This window comes from Pteronotus mesoamericanus, unplaced genomic scaffold, assembly GCF_021234165.1.
Source record: "Pteronotus mesoamericanus isolate MK-2021 breed Mesoamerican mustached bat unplaced genomic scaffold, CSHL_Meso_final scaffold_21, whole genome shotgun sequence".
Taxonomy (NCBI): Eukaryota; Metazoa; Chordata; class Mammalia; order Chiroptera; family Mormoopidae; genus Pteronotus; species Pteronotus mesoamericanus.
In genome coordinates, this window is record NW_026555310.1 from 31,986,457 (window position 1) to 32,005,157 (window position 18,701).

An 18,701-nucleotide genomic window follows, 5' to 3' on the forward strand; every position below is an offset into this window, starting at 1 on the left:
TCCCTTGTTTCATTTCTTGAAACTTCCAGTTCCTTGGGTCTTGGCTAAATCCTAATAATACTTGATTTTTATCTTTTTATCTATATTAAGGGCTTATCCCTTTATAGTCATGAAAATTCTCTCTTTAACTCAATTAGTATATCTTGTTTTGAAGTCTTCTTTTTCTAAAATTGATACAGCTCCTCGACTTGACTTATGGATAGTGTTTACATAGTATATAAATACATTTTCCCATCGTTTTACTTTCAATTTTTTTTTGCCCCCAGATATAAGGTATCCTTCATATAGCTATTACCTGAATTTTGTTATTTTATCTAGATTGGCTGTTGCTTGAAGTATCTAACCATTTACATTAAATACAAATACTGATGTTGTTGGGTTAGTCTATACCATTTACTTTTCATTGAGCCATCTGCTTTATATTCCTTTTTCTCTCCTTTTTTGCCTTCTTTATATTAGATACATTATTATTATTCCAGATTTTTCTCCTTTTTTTTTTTTTTATTTTCAGCAGCTCTCCTAGGTATGGGGCCTGTCATATCTTTCTTAGGGCTCTTTGAGCTTTTGGAATATGTGTGTTACATTTTTCATCCATTTTTAAAATTCTCAACAATTATTTCTTCAAGTATTACTTTTGTGGCTCTCCTTGTCTCTGTGTGTGTGTCTCTATTCCTTATCCTCTTCCTCCTTCTCTCCTCTCCTCTCAGTCACTTACGTTCTATCTAAAACTCTTTTAATCTATTCATTTAATTCTTAGTTCTAGACATTTTATTTCCAGTTGGCATGTATATATAGATCATAGTTAAAATCCTTATCTACTAACTTCACCATCTTTATCATGTGTTTTTGTCTCCTCTTTTTCCACTTTGTTAATTTGGCACATGGTTCCCTCTCTTTACATGTCTTGTAAGTTTTTATTGAAATCTTGAAATTGTATGTGAAAAAGATAAGATATTCCAGATATATTGTCTAATACCTGAAAATTCATCTTCTGTTCTGCTAGACAGGTGGGGAGGAGTGCTGATCACCCTAATACCTAAATACAACCTAGAACTGAGCTGGAACAAGTCTGGGTTACACTTTTGGCAACACTCAGTCTACCTCTGATTTTTCCCTGTCTCTAGAGCATGGGCTCGCAGGGATTTCAGTGGAGAGCCTGGATGTTTTGGTAGCTTAGCACTCAAGACAATGAGGGTATATCCACTGCGTTCCAAAATTTTTGATGTAGTAGTTTGGCCTCCTGCCCTTCACAGCTTTTATCTTGGGCAAATATTTGAGGAGAAAACCTGTTGTGTGAGGGTGGCCTGCAAGCCTCCAATGTGGTCACTCCAGCACCAGGTAACCCACAAAGTGAGGCTGGCTTCTCTGTCCCAACAGGAGTCCTCTGCCGTGCCTGAGCCCAGATTCGGTGCTACTAACCCATGCACTGGCTTGAAGAATTCCCATAAAGAAAAAAACACTGTAGATCCTTGGCTAATACTGAAATAATCTCCACTCTTTATAGTTTTAGCATATATAGTCCATATGGTATCCACATATCTAATAACTTTACTTTTCTTTTTTACATTTTCTAGCTTTTTTAGCTGTACCTAGCAGTATGATTCTTAATGGAAACAAAAGTTCTAGGCTTTCATCTCTACTCATACTTACTTGAAGTAAATTGATAGACAATATTTAATTTCTTTTACATCCCTTTTTATGTGTAAAAAAATTAGGATAATAATACTGTGGATTTGTCAAAATTGTCTCTTCAAGTACTTCCAGAGCAGAAACATAACCTGCTTCTGTTCTGTGGTTAAGTTAGAAACACATGATATATTCCCCCAGAGAACAAATAACTCCATATTTTGAATAATAACAACTCCTGACTTGAAGATTAGATTTTTTTAGGGAAAGAAGTAACATTCTATGATTCCCAGTAAAATGTCTGGCCAATGTCAATCAGTATCATCTGACATTATCTCTCATGGAAGGTTGCCCAATCTACTCAAAGAGAAGTATATATTTTTTTTAAACTAAATATCCAAATATGGAGCCTGAAGCCTAGAAGCCTAAGTGGATACACCGTGGCCTGTGTCATGGTCCTTTTTCAGCTCTGAATACTATATACCAGGAGAAACAATCCTGATTGGCATAGAATTGATGGCTGCTACCTGAGTCTTCTGATGAACTCACCCGAGTTCCTCATTCCGTTCTCTCTAATCTATTTCTTCTAGTTCTCGGATTAATGGCACCAAGTGTGTAAAACCATAAGTGAACTATCCAGCGGGCAGCCCATTACAGTGACTCTGAACTCATTTACCTGCTCAGAGTAGGGATTCTAACATTTCCTGTGTATCTTTTACAGGTGCTATGAAGAACTCTACAAATCAGAAGGGTAACTCTGATAGGACCCATGTAACACTTCTCTATCTGAGATGCTCACCACATTATTTTCTGATTAATTTGTTCAAGGTTTCCCCCCACCCCACCCCCAATTTTTCAACCCTATTACTCTGATTACTCTGTGTCTGGGAAACCAGACACAGATGCCATCCCAGTGCAGCCCAGCTGCTCAGGTGAATTTGTCCCACAGGAGCAGAAAACCCTTCTCTCTTTCCCCATATAAATACCCCATTGGCTTCTCTCTCCTCAGGCCGTGGAGAGCTCCGCCTGGCGGACGGGGATAGTCGCTGTGCTGGCAGAGTGGAGATCCTTCACCAGGGCTCCTGGGGCACCGTCTGTGATGACGGCTGGGACCTGAACGGCGCCCAGGTCGTGTGCAGACAGCTGGGCTGTGGAGAAGCCCTCCATGCCACGGACTCTGCTCACTTCGGGGAAGGATCAGGCCGGATCTGGCTGGATGACGTGAACTGCACAGGAAAGGAGTCCCACCTGTGGCAGTGCCCTTCCCGGGTCTGGGGACAGCACGACTGCCGGCACAAGGAGGACGCAGGGGTCATCTGCTCAGGTCAGTGTTGCACATTGTCCTTTGGCTGGAGAGGAATTGGGACCCTCGAGGACGGGAATCCGAGCCCTGGCATTGGGGGCGGTGCGGGGCACGTTGCAGAATGGACCGGAGGAAAAGGAAGGTTCCTTTCACAGGGCCTGTGCACACAGCTTGGCCACTTACATTGGGGCAGGATTAGGACGGATCTGGCTGGACAGGGTGAAGTGCACAGAAAAGGAGTCCCATGAGGGGAAGTGCCCTTCCCGGGGCTGGGGGCCATTTTACTGCAACCCTGGGGAGAATGCAGGAGTCATTTCTTCAGGTATGGTCAGTGCATTGTCCACCAGGAGAGTGAATGGCAAGTTCCAAGGAAGCTGCTGTCTGATCCCCGGGGCAAAAGAGGACAGATGGGCTAGAGAATCTGAGACCTCTATCCATAATCCCCAAGTGCACAAAACAGCTGTGAATGACAGGATTCTTTTAGTTTCTTCTTCTTGTCTCAATTGCTATTCTTTCCTTCTTCGGTGACAAAAGTTCATCTTAGTGACATCTCAATTAAAATCAATCCTCATGATTTTTTAAAGTTTAACTTCTGTAAGAATGATTTTGTAAATGATTTTGCAAATCACTACACACATTCCCATTGTATAGTGAGCTAACCTATCAAATAGAGGGTCAAGAATGAGGATGTTCTCTCCTTGATTGGATGGTTTCTGTGAATATAATGTGAGACACTGTTTTGCACTAGATTAGTAGGAATCAAGGCACAGGGGATATCATTAAACAAATCATAGAGGAATTTAGGTATTTGTGCCAAATGGCAATTCTCCTCTGTAAATTCAAGCCTAAGTGTTTGTAGTCTTTGGCCGGTAGAACCAGAGGTCTTTGCATGAAATGCTTTGAATCAAAGGTTCTCAATTAGTTTTTATGTGAAAAGGCTCTTCATTTTTTTCTTCAAAATGTCTGTATAAACACAAACTTTTGAGGGACACTTGCACTGGCAAAGCAATGGTGAAGGTAACAAAGTATTAATTTGTGTTATTTTATGTAAGAATTATATGGTTTATACCTGACAGATCAGCGCATTTGGAGTTTATTTGATAAGAATGGCAATAAGGGTACAAACAATTTTTGAAGAAGGTAGAAAAGGTTTCCAGTAGCTGTGGGTGGTGAGAATGACACTGGGATCTTCCAAGGGGCACATATGGGGTTTCCTGAGCAGCACAGAGTCCAGGTGTGGTGTAGAGAAGGCTGTGTGTGCATTTATATGAATTCTGTATGTCTGGTTGTAGGGATTGAGAAGAATGAGTTGTAAGATTGACTCAAGGTGAGATTGGGAAAAGGTCAGAGTGGTAGAAACAGGATCCCAGTGATGAAATATAACTTTCCTAAAGGCACAGGATATCTATATAGCAGGACACCAGACAAGGATATATCTGACCATAGTTTTCATTTAGCTTTTGGTGAGGTCATTTAATATAAATATTTCTCTAAAGAGGCAGTTTACTTTTCTTCACGCTATCCAGGGCTCTCATACAGTTAGCAGAGGTCTTAAGCCTGTGTACTCATGTTTATCCTCCACTAGAAATAAAGCCCCGCAAGATAAGAACATTCTTTTACTCTGATTTAACTATCAGAGTTCCTGAAACATGGCAAACTATATAAAGATGTTTGTATTTTGCATAAAACAACATGAAATTGACTCTCAATATTGTTTTGAAATACCTTTTTCTTATCTAAATATCAGATTGTACAGAGAGTTTAGAGACAATTTAAAGCCTCCCTTTTCTCTCCCTTTTCATCATTTCCCCATCAGAGACTCCATTTTTGCCTATTCCTGGGCCTCCAGTGTCCCACTCTCCTTGCACTTTTCTGTGCCCTAATGGAAAGTTCCTGCTGACCACCTCTGGCTTTGTAGGGGAATGCACAGCCCACGGGCACAGGGCAAGTTTGGTCTTAAGGAAGACACTTGGATCTTTGTGGATCTCTGAGTGGCTAAATACCACAACCAATGGAGGCATTTCCCACACCTCAGACAACAAGGTGCTCTGTTTTAATCAGAATGGTAGGATCGTGGACTGATGGAGAAGAGCCAGAAGGGTAAAGACATAGGTGAGGCTGACCATCAAAACCTTGAGAGTTATTGGTTTGGAGACAGAGGAGTCACACCTAAATGCAGGATAGAGAAGACAGGGTTGGTCAGAGGTGAAGTAATAAAAACGGGACCTCAATGAAAGATAATGATACCCAATCTGGCCATCCTTGCTCTCTTCCTTCTCTAGATAAAAATCAAGACAAGATAAAGCTATAACAATGAGAGGGAGTATTTCCCATGGTCAAAGACACCCAAGCACAAGTTGAGATAAGAAATTTGGGGATCTCCCAGGCTTAGGCACAGGCGCAGAAAGAGTAGTTTCCTAAACACCTGGCCCCTGAGATCCCTCCTATAACTCATGTTAAAGTTCCTCTTGCAAATGAGCTAAATTTGGAAAAATGGAAGACTAGAGGTGAATCACCCAGAAGAGTGGGCCATGGTATATATTTAACAGTGGACTTGAGGGGAGATGAGATGTTTTAATAACCTGGGACGTGGTGCTGGCATTGAGATTATAAAACAGGCACGGGAGAGACTAAGTCTAGACCCAACAGTATTCCCTAACTTAGTAACCTTGAAGAAGTCCCTCTTATAATAAAACCTCCTCAGATTCTGTCTTCTCTGGCTTAAAATAAGAACACAGTGCTTGAGGATCCCCAGTATTATGTACAGCTATTAAAGCTTGTTGATCTTTCATCTTAGCCCTGAAAGAGTCCATATTTTGCTTGGTGTGGACCTGTGTGCCTCTCTTCTTTTTAATCAAAGTAAAGGGAGCACCAGAATGAGTCTTTTTTACAATCAACTCTTTTTCAAAGGATACACACACACACAAACACACACACATACACACACACACACACACACCATAAGGCACTGAAACAATAATTTATATACATGTATATATTGTTTTATATATACATGTTTATAATTTATTTTATATATACATGTATATAATTTATTATTTTTCTCAGTGTCTTATGGTTAGGTGGTAGATGGGAGGAGCACGTAGTGATAAATTGTGATAACAACTTTTTCCACAGATATTTATCCCAAATATTTATATCTTTCATCTATACTAAAGGTTTTGCAATTTGGAAGCTTCAAATTATAGCTTGTTTGCTCTCTGCTTCCTTCCACTCTCTCTCCCTTTTTAAGGTAAACCGGCCTCTTATCTGAAGAATCCAAATAGGAGAGGAAAATACAGTTAGCATATAGATAGGATTAAAATAACCGCAATTACTCTCACTCCTTAGAATTTGCTAAGGTTCCCACGTCTGGGAGGAAAAACTCAATATGAAATGATGACACACTTAGCTGTATTACATATCTCCCCTGAGAACATGCTCTCTCAGAAAAGTAAAACTTTCACATTGCTGCCTATGACATGTTCCTATTGCCAAGCCAGGATCATAAACACTTCACTGGGTCTGTTTGTTCTCTCTCAGGATTTGTGCATCTGGCTGGAGGGGGTGGACCCTGCTCAGGGCGAGTAGAAGTGCGTTCTGGAACACACTGGATTCAAGTGTCTGATGGGAACTTCACGTGGCCCACTGCCCAGGTCATCTGTGCGGAGCTGGGCTGTGGCAAAGCTGTGTCTGTCCTGGTGGATGTGCCCTCCAGAGGGTCAGATGAACAGGTGTGGGCTGAAGAGTTCCGGTGTGAGGGGCAGGAGCCTGAGCTCAGTGTCTGCCCCAGGCCGCCCTGTCCAGGAGGTGCTTGCCAGCACAGAGGGGCTGTTCAAGTTGTCTGTTCAGGTGAGATGCAGAGCAGGACTTTAACCTCCCTGCATACTCTCTTGGGGAAAGAAAGACATGAGGTTTTGATAAAATCCTGTTCTCTCCTCCCAGCATACACGGAAGTGCGGCTCATGAAAAATGGCACCTCTCAGTGTGAGGGCCAAGTGGAGGTGAATATTTCTGGAGGATGGAGAGTGCTCTGTGCCTCCCACTGGAACATGGCCAATGCCAACGTTGTCTGTCGTCAGCTCGGCTGCGGAGTCGCCCTCTCTACCCCAGGAGGAGCCCACCTTGTGGAAGGAGGTGACCAGATCTGGAAAGCCCAGTTTCACTGCTCAGGGGCTGAGTCCTTCCTGTGGAAGTGCCCGATGACTGCCCTGGGCATTCCTGGCTGTACCCACGGGAACGCGGCCTCTGTGATCTGCTCGGGTAAGAGAAAGGGAAGGGCTGCCTGGTACTGAGGGTGTTTCTTGAGTGAGATTCCCTATGACCAGAAAGTGTGGAAAAGCAGCCTTCAAAAGTAAGGTATTTCAGAGAAATAAGGAATATGGTTTCTCTAATTGTTCATTCATGTTATTGGTCCAGGTAAGAAGTGTTAGGAGGAATAGTATTTTTAATAAACATTTTTTAAGTATAATTATAGAGAACATATAATTATATATAGAGAGAGAATATATAGAGAGAATATATATAGAATATATACCTCAGTTAGGTACCCTACCCCAGATTTATAGAGAGAAGATTAAAAGTGCCCAGGAAGGCACCTTCCCTTCCTGCCAATCACTCTGCCCTCCCTCCTCTCCAAACAAGACCCCTTTTCTAACTTCTACTACCATGGAATATTTTTGTCATAGTTTGAACTTCATATAAAATCATGAAATGTTTTTCGTGCATCTGAAGATCATGAAATGTTTTCATGCATCTAACTGCTTTGACTCCACATTATATTTGGAATTCATTCATAGCATTGCTTAAGTAGCACTTTGTTCATTTTTATTGCTGTAGAGTATTCCATTAAATGATCACTCAACCATGTACTGATCAATTCAACTGATGATAGATTTGAGTTGTTTCCAATTCTTGATAATTACAAATATGCTGCTACAATTATCATGACAATGGGTTTTAGTGCAGATATGTATATTTATTTTGTATGTTTAATCCTTGGCCTTGTATTTACTCTTTTAATCATATGGTGTTCTTTGTTGAGCTAAATTCTTAATTTCAAAAAAGAACAACTTACCAACTTTTTCCTGTACATTTAGGGTATCTTATATCCTTTTTAAGAGAGCTTTACCTACCTGAGGATCACAAAATATTTTCCAAGAGTATATTATAGAAGCTTATTTTTCTTTTACATATAATTGTAAAAATTACAGTCTTTCTGGAGGATTAATATCTATGTGTGGTATGAGATAAGGGTCAAATTTTGTTGTGGTGGGTTTTTTTTTTTTTTTTATTGTTCAAATACATTTGTCTCCATTTTCTTGCCACCACTTTCCCTTGCCCCACCCACCCTCACATCTCACTCTCAATCTTTTCCCAGTTTGGCTTTGTCCATGGGTCCTTCATACATGTTTCTTGATTTGACCCTTTCCCTTCTTTTCCCCATTGTGCCCCTCCCTCCTTCCCTCTCATTACTGTTGGTTTTTTTCTTTCAATATTGCTAGTTATATTTTTCTTGCTTGTTTGTTTTGTTGATTAGGTTCCACTTATTGGTGAGATCATACAGTATTTGTCTTTCACCCCCTCTCTTATTTCACTTAGCATAATGCTCTCCAGTTCCATCCATGCTCTGGCAAAAAGTAGGAGTTCCTTCATTCTTTCTGCTTTGTAGTATTCCCTTGTGTAAATGTACCACAGTTTTTTGATCCACTCATTAGCTGATGAGCACTTAGTCTGTTTCCAGCAGTTGGCTATTGTAAATTTTGCTGCGGTGAACATTGGGATGCATAGGTTCTTTTGAATTGGTGATTCAGGATTAGTCCAGCAGTGGGATCGCTGGATCTAAAGGTACTTCCATCTTTGGGGGAGGGAGGAGTTTGTTTGTTTTTTTTCCTGAGAAAATGTCATACTGTTTTTCACAGTATGAAACAATATGGAACAATGGCTGTAACAGTCTGCATTCCTACCAACAGTGTACTAAGGTTCCCTTTCTCCACAACCCCGCCAGCTCTTGTCATTTGTTGATTTATTAATGATGGTCATTGTGACCACTGTGAAGTGGCATCTTGTTGTGGTTTTAATTTGCATCTCTCTGATGGCTACTGATGTTGAGCCTTTTCTATGTGTCTGTGGGCCCATTGTATGTCCTCCGTGGAGAAGTGTCTGTTCAGGTCCTTTGCCCATTTTTTAATTGGATTGCTTGTCTTCTTGGTGTGGAGTACTGTGAGTTCTCTACATATTTTGGAGATCAAACCCTTGTCTAAGGTATCATTGGCACATATATTTTCCCATACAGTTGATTCTCTTTCCATTTTGCTGATGCTTTCTTCAGTGCAGAAGCTTTTCAGTTCGATGTTATCCCATTTGTTAATTTTTTTCCTTTATATCCCTTGTCCTAGGGAATGTATCTGTAAAAAAAATTGCTGTATGGGATATTTGAAATTTTCTTGCCTGTGTTTTCCTCTAGGACTTTTATGGTGTCATGAGTTATATTTAAGTCTTTTATCCATCTTGAGTTTATTGTGGTGTATGATGTGAGTTGGTGGCCTAGTTTCATTTTTTTGCATGCATTTGTCTAGATCTCCCAGCACCATTTATTGAAGGGGCGATTTTTGCTCCATTTTATGTTCCTGCCCCATTTATCAAATATTAACTGACTGTATTGACATAGGTTTATTTCTGGGCTTTTTATTCTGTTCTACTGGTTTATGTGACTGTTCTTATGCCAGTACCAGACTGTTTTGATTACACTCTACTTATAATATAGTTTGATATCAGGTATTGTGATCCCTCCTACTTTGTTCTTCTTTCTCAGAATTGCTGAAGTTATTTGGGGTCATTTATGGTTCCATATAAATTTTTGAGATGTTTGTCCTATATCTGTGAAATATGTTACTGGTGTTTTGATAGAGATTGTGTTAAATCTACAGGTTGCTTTGAGTAATATGGACATTTTAATGATGTTAATTCTTCCAATCCATGAACACAGTATATGTTTCCATTTACTTGTGTCTTCTTTAATATCTTTCTTCAGTGTTCTGTAGTTTTCTGAGTACAGGTCTTTTACTCCTTTAAGTTTATTCCTAAACATTTTATTTTTCTTGTTGCTATAGTAAATGGGATTTTTTTTTCCTAATTTTGGTGTCTGATATTTCACCATTGGTATAAAAAATGCTTTTGATATCTGAATATTGACTTTTTATCCCACTATTTTGCCAAATTCACTTATTAGATCAAATAGTTTTTTGTTAGAGTCTATAGCATTTCTAGGTACACTATCATGTCATCTGCAAACAGTGACAGCTTTACTACCTCCTTTCCAATTAGGATGCCTTTTATTTCTTTTTCTTGTCTGATCACTGTGGCTAGAACTTCCAATACTATGTTGAATAGAAGTGGTGAAAGCATGGACTGAGCACTGGCCTGTGAACCAAAGGGTCACCGGTTCGAATATTAGGGCACATGCCTAGGTTGTGGACCAGGTCCCCATTAGGGGGCATTTGAGGGGCAACCACACATTAATGTTTCTCTCTTTCTCCCTTCCCTCCCCTCTCTGAAATTAAATAAATAATTTTTTTTTAATAAAAGAAGAAGTGGTGAAAGCAGACACCCTTGTCTTGATCCTGGTCTTAGGGGAAAAGCTTTTAGTTTTTGCTCATTGAATATGATGTTGGCTATAGATTTCTCTTATTGTCCTTTATTATATTGAGTTATGTCCCTTTACTCCCACTTTGCTGTGTGTTTTTATCACAAATGGATGCTGTACTTTGTCAAATGTTTTTTCAGCATCTATTGATATGATCATGTTGTTTTTGCCTTTAGTATTGTTTATGTGGTGTATTACATTTATTGATTTGTGAATATTGTACCATGCTTACAACCCTGGGATGAATCCCACTTGATCATGGTGGATGATCTTTTTAATGCATTGCTGGATGAGGTCTGCCAATGTTTTCTTGAGGATTGTACAATCTATGTTCATCAGCAATATTGGCTGGTGGTTTTCTTTCTTTGTTGTGCTTTTATCTGGTTTTGGAATTAGGATAATACTGGCCTCATAAAGTTTGGAAGCCTTCCCTTTTCTTGGATTTTTTTGAAATAGTTTGAGAAGAATTGGGGTTAGCTTGTCTCTAAATGTTTGGAAAAATTCTCCTGTGAATCTGTCCAGCTCAGTGCTTTTCTGTGCCAGGAGTTTTCTTTATTACTGCTTCAACTTCACTAGCTGATATCAGTCTATTCAGGCTTTCTGCTTCTTCTTGACTGAGTTTTGGAAGATAAATGTTTCCAGCGGTTTATCCATTGCACCTAGGTTTTCAAATTTCTTGGCATATAGTTGTTCATAGTAATTTCTTACAATCTTTTTTATTTCTGTGATATCAGCTCTAATTTCTCCTCTTCTGTTTCTGATTTTATTTAGGTCCTCTCTTTTTTTCTTGATGAGTCTGGTTAAAGGCTTCTTGATTTTGTTTATCTTCTCAAAGAACAAGCTCCTGGATTTATTGATGCTTTGGATTGTTCTTTTAGTCTCCATGTCATCTAATTTTGCTCTGATCTTGCGTATTTCCTTCCTTCTACTCTCCCTGGACTTTGTTGTTGTTCCTCTAATTCTTGTAGACATAGGGTCATGTCATTTATTTGAAAAGTTTCTATCTTCTTTAGGTAGGCCTGTATCACTATGAACTTCCTTTTTAGGACAGCCTTCACTGTGTCCCATACTTTGGGGGTTGTTCTGTGTTCATTTTCTCTTATTTCCAGAACCTTCTTGATTTCTTTTCTTTTTTTTCCATGATAGAACAAATAAAAGTCTTGGAGTTGATCTCTTGTACCCTAATGTCAAGATCTGGATCACTTTGATCCTTTAACTGAGTGCACAGTGCTTGGATAATCCGTGGGTCAGGGTCCCACCTTCCCCAACTGTTTGGCCAGAAATGAGGGGAAGATGATTCCCAAAGGAAGCTTGAAGTCCTGCTGGCAGGAAGGAGATGCCTTCAACTGTGGGAAGCAAATAACAAATGATTATTAGATAGAACCTGCCCATGCTCTTTTTCAAGGCCTAGTTTAGGATTCTCCTCCAGGAAACCTCTGCTGACTGCTTCAGCCAGTGGTTATCTCTTTTACTCAACCTCTAGCTTCACCCTTTTTACAGATGGAAAGATCAAAGCCCAGTGTGCATTTTCTCATGAATACTCTATCGGTTATTGCATCAGTGCCAAAGAGAACTGCTTTCTTTGCCTTGGCTGCTAGGAAGCTCATAGCTTCCAAGGAAACTCATGGTTTGTGGCGCATTTCTGATAAGTACTTAGGAGGCTGTGGCATACAGTTGTTCAATAGCCTTGCCTCTAGCTTTATCTTTTTCTCTCTCTTTTTTTCCTTGTTCTGTTTTCTTCTCTTATTTTTGGACTTGTGCTGTTCTCGGCAACATCTCACTCTTTTAGGAGGAGTTGGTTATAAGTAACCAAGAGCAGTCATAAATGAAGCATTCTGCACCAACTGTAGCCAAATGCTAGGCCTTCCCTGTCTGAGGAGCAGCTGAGCTGGGGAGTCTCCCTCACTACCAGGGCTAAGCTTTTTCCCAGGGAGACAGGAGAGCCTGACCATGGTAGCCCAAGTACAGTGCCCACCCTGCCCTCCACAAGTCAGGGAAGCAATTGTTTTTGCTTCCCACCTGCTTCTCTCTCCCTTCCCCATCTTATCAGAAACTAATGGAAGAGGCTGGGAAACCCAATCCTCTGATAATTAAATTTACTTAATGGGTATTCAAGTAGAATAATGAGAAGTTTAATGCAGTGATTAAATTTTCTTTAATTTGTTAAAATGAGAATCATGTCTTTTTATATACATATATTTTATTGATTATGCTTTTAGAGTTGTCTCATTTATTTCTCCCTTTTATTCCCCACTGCCCTTCACTCCTTATCCCACCCACATGCCCCCAGCTTAGTTCATATCCATGGGTCGAACATATAAATTCTTTGGCTTTTCTATTTCCTATACTATTCTTAACCTCCCCCTGTCTATTTTCTATGTACTATTTATGCATCTTATTCCCTTTACATTTTCACCCATTCTCATCTCTGTGCTTCCCCTCTGATCTCCATTTCTGTGATTCTGCTCCTGTTCTAGTTGTTTGCTTCGTTGGCTTTTGTTTTTGTCTTTAGGTTCAGTTTTTGATAGTTGTGAGTTTGTTGTCATTTTACTATTCATAAATTTTGACCTTCTTTTTCTTAGATAAGTCCCTTTAACATTTCATATATTAAAGGCTTGGTGATGATGAATTCCTTTAACTTGACTCTATCTGGGAAGCACTTTACCTGCCCTTCTATTCTAAATGATAGCTTTGCAGGATAGAATAATCTTGGATGTAGGTCCTTGGCTCTCATGACTTTGAATACTTCTTGCCAGCCCCTTCTTGCCTGCAAGGTTTCTTTTGAAAAATCAGCTGATAGTCTTACGGGAACTCTTTTGTAGGTAACTGCCTCCTTTGCTCTTGCTGCTTTTAAGATTCTCTCATTATCTTTAATCTTGGGTAATTTAATTATGATGTGCCTTGTTGTGCGCTTCCTTGAGTACAACTTCTTTGGGACTCTCTGAGTTTCCTGGATTTCCTGGGAGTCTATTTCCTTTGCCAGATTAGGAAAGTTCTCCTTTATTATTTTTTCAAATATTCAATTTCTTCCTCTTCCTCTTCTCCTTCTTACACCCATATGACTCAGATATTGGAACATTTAAACCTCTCCTCATTTTTTTGGAATTACTGTTTCTTCCTTCTGTTCTGGTTGAATGTTGATCTCTTCCTTATGTCCTGAATTGTTGATGTGAGTCCTGGTTTCCTGCCCTCTCCTGTTGGTTCCTTGTAAACTTTTCTTTATTTCACTTTACATAGCCTTCAATTTTTCCTCAATTTTGCAACCATACTCAACCAATTCTGTGAACATCCTGATTACCAGTGTTTTGAACTGTGCATCTGATAGGTTGACTATTCTCTTCATTGTTTAGTTCTACTTTTGGAGCTTTGATCTGTTCTTTCATTTGGGCCATATTCTTTGCCTCAGCATGCCTGTTACATTGAAAATGGTGAAGCCTTAGGTATTCCCCAGGGTGATGCAACCCAGGCCACTGCGTTGTGGCTCTGCTTGTTGGGGATTGGTCCAAGAGGGAACAATGCCGCTTGTTTGGCCAGCTTTCAGTCATGTCCCCTGCTATCCACAAGCAAATTGGACCCTTCTGGTGCTAATTTCCAGATGGGTGGGTTTGTGTATATTCTAGGGCCCTGTGGGTCTCTCCAATGAACTTTCCTGTGAGGCTGGGAGTTTCTCCTGCTGCTGCACACCTCACGGGTTTTTACCTCTAGAGGTTTTGAGTCATTTTTTTCCTGCTCTGCAACCCTGCATTATGTGGTCTGTCTTCCTTCCCAGTTGTTCCTCACAACTTATCCACATGCAAATGTGGGACACCTGGTCCTCTAGCTGCTGCCTTGCCTTGATTCACTCCACCTGGCTGCCCATCTCTGCCCCTCTTGCCAGTCTGGATGAAAGTTTCTTCTTTAGCTCCTCGGTTGTTGTTCTTCCATACAGTCGAATTTTCTGGCAGTTCTGGTTATTTTTTATTTTTAAATTTGTTGTTGCCCTTCTTTTGGTTGTGTGAGGAGGCAGAGTGTATCTACCTATGCCTCCATCTTGGCCAGAAGTCAGAAACATTTTGATTTCTTCCTTGATCTCATTGTTTACCATTTCATTGTTTAATAACATGTTATTTAGTCCTCATGAATTAGACTGTGTCTGAGTTTTTTCCTTGATATTGGTTTCTAGTTTCAAGCCCTTGTGATCTCAGAAAATGCTTGATATGATTTTAATTTTATTGAATTTGTTGAAGCTTTTATGTGCCCTATCTTTGAAAATGTTCCATGTGTATTTGAAAAGAATATATATTTGTTTCTTTGGGCTGAAAGGTCCCGTATATATCAGTTAAGCCCATTTGATCTACGATGTCATTCTGTGCCACAATATCCTTGTTGACAATTTATTTGGAAGATCTGTACATTGTTCATTGTGGGGTATTAAAATCCCCTACTAAAAGTGTAATACTGTCTATATCTTTCTTGAAATCCTCCAAAATTTTCCTTGTATATTTGAGTGCTCCTATATTGGGTACATATATGTTTACAATGCTTATAGCTTCCTGGTGGATTCCTCCTTTTAGAATTATGAAATGACCTCCTTTGTCTCTTTTTATGGCCATGGTTTCTTTTTTCCTGTCCATTTGCTTGGAATATTGTTTTCCAACCCTTCACTTTTAATCTGTGTAGGTCCTTTGTTTTGGGTCTGTTGTAGACAGCATATATGTGGGTCATGTTTCTTACCCATTCAGCTATCCTATGTCTTTTGATTGGAGCATTTAATCTATTTACAGTTAAGGTTACTACAGAAAGGTGCCTATTCAGTGCCATTTTTTTCATTTTGTAGCTGTGTTTCTCTCTCTCTTTCTTCATCTTCTTAAAGGAGTCCTTTAGCTTTGGTGGAAGTGTATCCTCTTAACCTTCTTTTATCTGAGCAACTCCTTATTTCATCTTACATTTTAAGTGACAGCCTTGCTATGCAGAGTAGTCTTGGTTGCAGACCTTTCCTTTTCATTGCTTGGAACATATCTTGCCATTCGCCTCTGGCTTCTAGTTGAGAAATCAGCTGCTTGCCTTACCGGAGCTTCCTTGTATGTTACTATCTGTTTCTCCTTTGCTGCCTTCAAGATTCTCTCTTTGTCCTTAAATTTTGGCATTTTAATTATGTTGTATCTTGGAGTATGCCTCTTTGGGTTCATTTTGATTGGGACCCTCTGTGCTTCTTGCACAGAGGGTCCCAATCAAAATGAACCCAAAGAACTCTTCCCCTCTCCAAGTTAAGGAAGTTTTCTCTCATTAATTTTTCAAACAGGTTTTCTACCCCTTGCTCATTTTGTTCTCTTTTTGGTATTCACATGATTCAAATGTTGTTACATCTCACATTGTCCTGAAGTTCCCATAAGCAATCCTCATACTTTTTTAGTCTTTTTTCTTACTATTGCTCTACCTGGGTATTTCTTTCTACCTTGTCTTCTAGATCACTAATTCAGTCCTCTGCTTCATCCAGCCTGCTTGTAATTCCTTCTAGTTTATTTTTTATTTCAGATACTGTATTCTTCATTTATTTCTGGTTCTTGTTAATAATTTCTAGTTCCTTTTCCATGCTGTTGAAGTTCTACAGCACTTGGAGTGTACAGCTACTTGTAGTCTCCCCTAAGTTCCTTGAGCATCCTTATAACCATTCTTTTGAATTCCATGTCTGATAAATTGCTTGTCTCCATTTCATTTAGCTGTTTTACTGAGGATTCTTCCATTCGTTTCAATTGGGGGTACTTTCTTTGTCTCCCCATTTTTGGGTGGCATTTTTTTGTTTGTTTCTGCATCTCAGGGTGCTCTGCTATGCCTGCCTGTCTTTGTGGAGTCGATTTCTGTGGGAAGAATTCTGTGGGACTCAGAAGTGCAGTGTGCAGTCTTTGATCTCCATGTCTGGATGCTCTAGGGTTGTCATTTCCTCTGTCTGCAGGGTGATTTTTTTGTTATACATGGCCTTTACTTGTTGGTGGCTTCTCTGTTGATGCGTTCTCACTTCCAGCAGACTTACTGGTAGTCACAACTCCTAGCTCGTCTTGTATGCTGTTGTACAGGTGTTGGTTAACAAAGCAGTATTACCAGACAACCAAACCTATGTCAGCAAAAAGAACCCCCCTACCACACCAGCAATATCAACCTCAATTGAGCAAAGATTAATAAAAGTAAAGAGAGATTACAGATAATATAAGATATGACAAAGGGAATATAGATGACTAAAAGTGGGGAAAATGTTATTGAGTGGTAAGAGGAAAGAGAATTGATAGAGTAGAGATAGAACTGAGGTGAAGAAATGGAGAGGACAAAATTTTAAATGTAAGTAAAACACAAAAGAGTGATGAGAACAATGGGGTAAGAAAAGGGAAGAGTATATTATGAGGTATGCACAAAAATTGAAAAGGTATTGGACCAACAGGAGGAAAGTCTCAGAAAAACCACAGCACGGTCAATAGCAATGACAGCCGAATGAAGTTTAATAAAAGTAGAAAGGGAATAAGAATATTGTACAAAAGTGAAAAGTGAATATGAGATGTCTACCATAAAAAAACTGATTTTAAGAGGATGGGGGAAGTAAACTAATAAGAGTAAGGAGTAAATCTCAGGTTTAGACAGGAAGAAAAAAATGAAATAAAATTCTTCACTCAACTGATCAGGAGGAGAGGGAAGGTGAAATAGAGTAAGACATGGGTAGAGTAGTCTATGGGGTTTAAAGTACAAACAAATAGTGAACAAATAGGACTTCCACTGGAGAAGTACAGCAATAACCATGGTATTTTGCCTAACTAGCCACTGTTTATAAAAGGTGGAAAAGAAATAAGACTTATAAGAAGGGAAAAACACATGAAGTAAAAGAAGAAATATTAAAATGTTATATTAAAGGAAGTAAAAAGAGAAGAACAAGAAAAAAAACACACACGTTCTGATGAAGACCAAGGTGGAATTCATCTCAGCTGTTCATATTCTCCTTCTGACTTCCTTCCGGATCCGTCTCTGGTTTTCTGTCAGCTCAGTGTCCTGGGGTGGGTCATCCAACTTCTGGCAACACTGCCTGTGTCTCCTCCCCTGACTCTAGAGGGAGCTTTAGTTTGGATCAAGAGGGTGAAGTCTCTGTGTCTCACCTGGGAGGCACTGTTCAGTCTTCTGGGAAAATTATGGGTGCAGTCCCCCTGCCTTTACACCTTCCATCTTATCTGTCCCAGTTTATTTCCAATTATATACAGTTTCTGCTAAGATAGGTGTCTGTTTCATGAAGGGTTGAGAACAATCTGTGTAAGAGAGTCAACTCTTCCCGCTTGGTGTAGTCTGCAGCTCTGCGTGTGAGCCAAGTCTGGGCAGCACCCAGAATCCCCCTTGTTGCACCCTTTCTTAACTTCCTATTTTGATGACCTCAGTGAAATCAGGCCCTAGGACCCAGTGTACTTTGTCTCCATGTGGAAAATTCAAAATGGACCCTTTTGGGGGTCACTCTTGCTGTCTTACTCTTGCAGAAAAGCCCCCTGCAAGTTGTTAAGCCTTCCAAGCTGGTTTTGCAGATCTTCCCTGCTCCAGTCTGAGTGGAAAGGGTGGGGGCTGGGCTCCTTCTTATCTTTCCAGATGTTCTGCTAAGGAAGGGGGCCCAATCTGGCCTCACTTAATCTCAGGTGCATAGTTCCCAGCCCACTGCACCCACAGCACGCTGCAGCCCACACTCTCTACTCTGCCTTGCTGCTCTAAGCTGGGGCCAAGAAACAACCTCACTTGCACCCCTTCGATCAAACCTCCCAAGAGAACTGATTGGGAGCAGATTGTGTCTACAGTCCTCCCTCCATGTTGCCTCGGCACATGCATGTACTGGGGGTCTGTGCCCAGCACACCTCAGCTCCCCTTTTGAAAAAAGGTCTCTTTAGGGGCTACTCCTGCAGCTCCAAGCCACTGTCCAGCTTTCCATACACTCCAACTCTCTGACAAACCAAGAGTCCATCTCAGTCATGGCCAGTTGTGGCCCTCCTCCTCCACCAGCTCCAGGTGCAGCCAGAATCACCCCACTCTCTGGTACTGTCCCAGTTGGTGTCTGGCACGCCAGCTAAGGTGCACTGCCAACTATGTACATGTATACAACCTGTTTCTCCCCTGACACTCTGAGCATTCAAGTTG

At 40.3% G+C, this 18,701-nt stretch overlaps 1 protein-coding gene across 1 annotated transcript in view; it reads left to right on the top strand.

The window, feature by feature from the left end:
• The window catches only part of LOC129084645 (antigen WC1.1-like), a 155,183-nt gene that overhangs the window by 87,912 nt on the left and 48,570 nt on the right, over window positions 1-18,701 (top strand). Inside the window, 4 exon segments of the mRNA XM_054590837.1 lie at window positions 2,455-2,558; window positions 2,636-2,950; window positions 6,470-6,778; window positions 6,872-7,189. Coding sequence (XP_054446812.1) covers window positions 2,455-2,558; window positions 2,636-2,950; window positions 6,470-6,778; window positions 6,872-7,189 — 1,046 coding nt within the window.